Genomic DNA, 3,784 nt, shown 5'->3' on the forward strand with positions numbered 1-3,784 from the left:
TGCCCCTCATCATATTTGTTTTTGATTTTAATTTTTCTTCTGAAACATATTTGAAGCTGCAGATTCACCTTTCTGTACCACTTTAAGTCTATTCCATTATTGTTGAGATGCATTATTGAGCCTTACTCTGTGTCTGCTCTTGGAGGTGGATCTGGGAAGTGATTAGGGTTCCAGCCTAAAGGAATCACGATGTAGGAGAGATTTAGTTAGAATTCAGACATAGAAAACAGAGGATGGTGGTGGGTGTGATTCTTTGTGATACTCGAGGGAGCAGAGAGTGGACAGAGATCAGGACTCTGTACAGCTGGTTCTCATCATCCATGTGGACTCCCCTGTGGAAGCTGAGACATGGCCCCAAGGACACTTTCAACGACTCACCCAGAACACGTCCCATCACGGCTGGGATGGGTTTTAATTTTTTGCTTGTCTTCCTCCATGTTTCATGGGGGAAAATGAGAGCTGCATCCACATAGGGGGCCTGGTTCTCCATCCACAACACTGAGGGACAGCCACAGAAGGGAGCAATCCCTGATCATCAGTGTCCACCCAAGTGGTAATGAGAGTTTAAATTCTATCAGGGAGAAAAAATAACTCTATGGGGCATATGTCCTACTGTAATGGCCATAACATGTGGAGTCAGTGTGTGCCCATCTGAGGGCAGAGAACATGAGCTCAGCATGCAGACCACCTGGACTGTGCTGCTGTTTATCAGGGACAATGAGAATCCTCAGTGTGTTATCTTTCTCAAGACAGAAATTCAGCACCTATACGAACTTGCAGGAAAGGTCCTAGTCACTGGGTCTATCTCATCAGCAAACAATGTTATTTCATCATTTGTTGGCTTCACTGAGGATATGAGATATTTCAGGCAGAAGAGAAACACATGACTTCTCCCTGAGGGCAACTGAGAGCTTGCAGGGAAAATCCCTGATCCCACGGGAAGCCTTTCCCCATCCCCTTCTGCACCTGCTCCTGGGTGTAGTCTCTGTGCTCTGTGAGTTCTGAGCGCCCCCTGCTGGTCCTGAGCACCCCTTCCAGCCCAGCCCCTCTTGTCTCCCTGCAGGGAGGTTTGCGTCTGGGCTCACACCTACTTCCCCTCACTGTGTGCATCATAATAACTAACTTTCACTCTTGCACAGTAATACACGGCCGTGTCCTCGGTGGTCACGGAGCTCAGCTGCAGGGAGAACTGGTTCTTGGACGTGTCTCTGGAGATGGAGATGCGGCTCTTGAGGGATGGGCTGTAGTAAGTGCTACCACTATAGCTTACAAGTCCCATCCACTCCAGCCCCTTCCTTAGGGGCTGGCGAGTCCAGCTCCAACCATAATCACTGCTTGTGAAGGAGGATCCATAGACAGCACAAGTGAGGGAGATTGTCTGCGAGGGCTTCACAAGTTCTGGGCCCCAACTCTGCAGCTTCACCTGGGACAGGACTCCTGAGGACAAAGAGAATCAGTCCCTCTCAGTCAGGTGCAGTCACAACCATCCCCATAGACCCAGGTCTGACATCTGAGACACTCACCTTGGGGAGCCATCATCACGCAAAGGAGAAGACCCAAGAGTCTCATCTTCTTCTAGACCACAGCTCTGCCTTCCCCGGAGACCTCAGCCCTGTCTGAGGAGAGAGCTGTGAGCTCCCAGAGCCCGAGAGTGGATTTTACCCTCGAGCTTGAAGAGAAATTTGCATGTGGGGAACCCAGTCCCTATAAGTGGGGAGGGAATGATGTCAAGCTGCACAGTCCTTCCAGGGACTCTGTGTGCACCTCTTTTCCTGATTTTAGGTATTTTTTGTCTGGGATGGGAGGGCACTTGAGCTTTGAGACACCGATTAATCAGATTTAAGCATTCCCCACTTTTCTGCGCCCAGAGCTACCTTCCTTCAGGCCTCTGCCCTTACATCCCCACCTCAGGCCCAGCCTAACTCTTAACCATACACTGAGGTCCAGGTCTTGACTCCTCCAGACTGAACCCTGCACAGCTCCTGCTTTCCTTCCCTGTAATCTCTCCAATGATGTGGTTCTCATCAGGCTGAGAAGTTGTTACCTTTTTTTATTGTTGTGTTACATGAGTTCCAGGTGGGCCTTGTGCCCCATCCATCTTGTGCACTTGTGATGGGAGATATCATATGTTGAAAACTTCAGATTCAAACTTCAGCCCCACAGGTATTCTTGATCCACCACTCTCCTGAAATTTAGCATGTCTTCTTTACACACTCAATGGGATGTGCACCACCCATGGTCAACATTTGTCTACCATTAGCTGCATGAGCAGGAATGTGCAAGCCCATCTCCCTTGTCTCAGGGTTGGAAACTCTGAGCTGTGTTCACCCCCCAGGGCCCCTCAGCTGGGCAGGCTGAGGCTCCTCCCTGTGGGATTTGTAGACATGATACCTATGCTCATCTCCTCCAGTTTGCCTGACCTGTTGACCTCACATCCTTGACTGTTTCTACTGGGAACAAGTTTTAATAAATTGCTTGTGCAAGAATCTACTTCTCTAAATCTGCAACTTAGAATTGTCCCAAGACAAAGGCTATTCGCACAGGGAGAGGAATGTTCTATAGAATGAGGGAATTGTTCTATAGAAAATTGACATAACAATTATTTTGACACAGTACACAGGCCTTCAGTAACTAGCCAAGGAGATTATGATATTCACACAACTGCCTTGTCAAAGATGAACAGGGCTACCCTGGATGATACTGAAATCTAACCTTAGGTGTCTAATAAGACATTTCACAGACAACTTTCATAGTCTTAGAAGACACAGTCTGATAAAATAAATGCTGAGCTAGGTGAGTAGACTCCAAATAAACATGCAATTGTATTTAGGGAACCTTGCAAAGACATCCCAGGATTTGGCATTATGGTTAATCACATCATCAAAATCATAGAAATGCAGAAAGATATCCACAATCACTACCTTATTCAAAGTAATATCTTCATTCATAAATAGATGTGTTGATGCCAACTTTGGAAAACTTATAAACAATTGTAAAAAATAAGGAGAATCCTCACAACCGTATCCCCCTCATGTTGAGTACTGTGACATTAATTTTATCTGAGTAGCTATATTTTCTGCATAAGCAGCTGGGAGATACCTCATTCTAGAATTTGGAAGCTGAGTAACTTTGTCTAAGGCTCTATGCACACATTTCTCCTAGACAGCCCACAACATGTGTCCAAGAACCCCAACTAGTTTCATGAGAAAGAACCATGATTTTAAATGGAAAAGACATAAGAATAAAAACAAGGAATATGCTTTGTAAAAGTGAGCATCGTTCATATTGAATCATTGATGGCACAGGTGTAATTGTCCCATTTTCTCATTATTTGGGGTTAAATTATAAATTGGGCCTCAGAGGCAGGAGGGTAGAGATGGGACCAAGATATTGTTTTGTTCATAGGAAAGGAGACTGCAGACCCTGACAGGAAGACCCTCTCTCTCCTCCCTCCCTCTGCACCTGCCCCTCAACCTTGGCCCTGTGGTCAGAGTGTCCTGAATGCACCCTGCAGACCAGTCACCTCCCCCCATCCAGGGTTCTTGCTGTTTCCTCTTCGAGGTGGTCTCTGAGTCCTACATTTTGGGGGGGTCCTGGGCTTTGTGATTTTCAGGAACAAGAGCTCTGTCCTCATGTGTCCTTATCAGTGTTCCGCTACTCTAAGATTTATAACCCTATAAATTTCACACCAGGTGCCCATCAGGAACATCCTTGTGTCCATTAGCCGTGGTCCTCCTTCAGGTAAATCCGTGTCATTATTTTAGGATTTACCAAAGAGTTTCCC

At 46.5% G+C, this 3,784-nt stretch overlaps 1 gene segment (V, D, J or C); it reads right to left on the reverse strand.

The window, feature by feature from the left end:
* Positions 1-378: 378 nt before the first annotated feature.
* Positions 379-1,569, reverse strand: LOC124232132 (immunoglobulin heavy variable 4-30-4-like; the record flags this gene model as incomplete). The annotated part of the segment is given in 3 exon segments: positions 379-498; positions 1,102-1,437; positions 1,524-1,569. Coding segments are annotated over 3 exon segments (502 nt in total), but the record flags the coding sequence as incomplete, so codon positions are not given.
* Between the last annotated feature and the right edge of the window lie 2,215 nt (positions 1,570-3,784).

This window comes from Equus quagga, unplaced genomic scaffold, assembly GCF_021613505.1.
Source record: "Equus quagga isolate Etosha38 unplaced genomic scaffold, UCLA_HA_Equagga_1.0 HiC_scaffold_2669_RagTag, whole genome shotgun sequence".
NCBI lineage: Eukaryota > Metazoa > Chordata > Mammalia > Perissodactyla > Equidae > Equus > Equus quagga.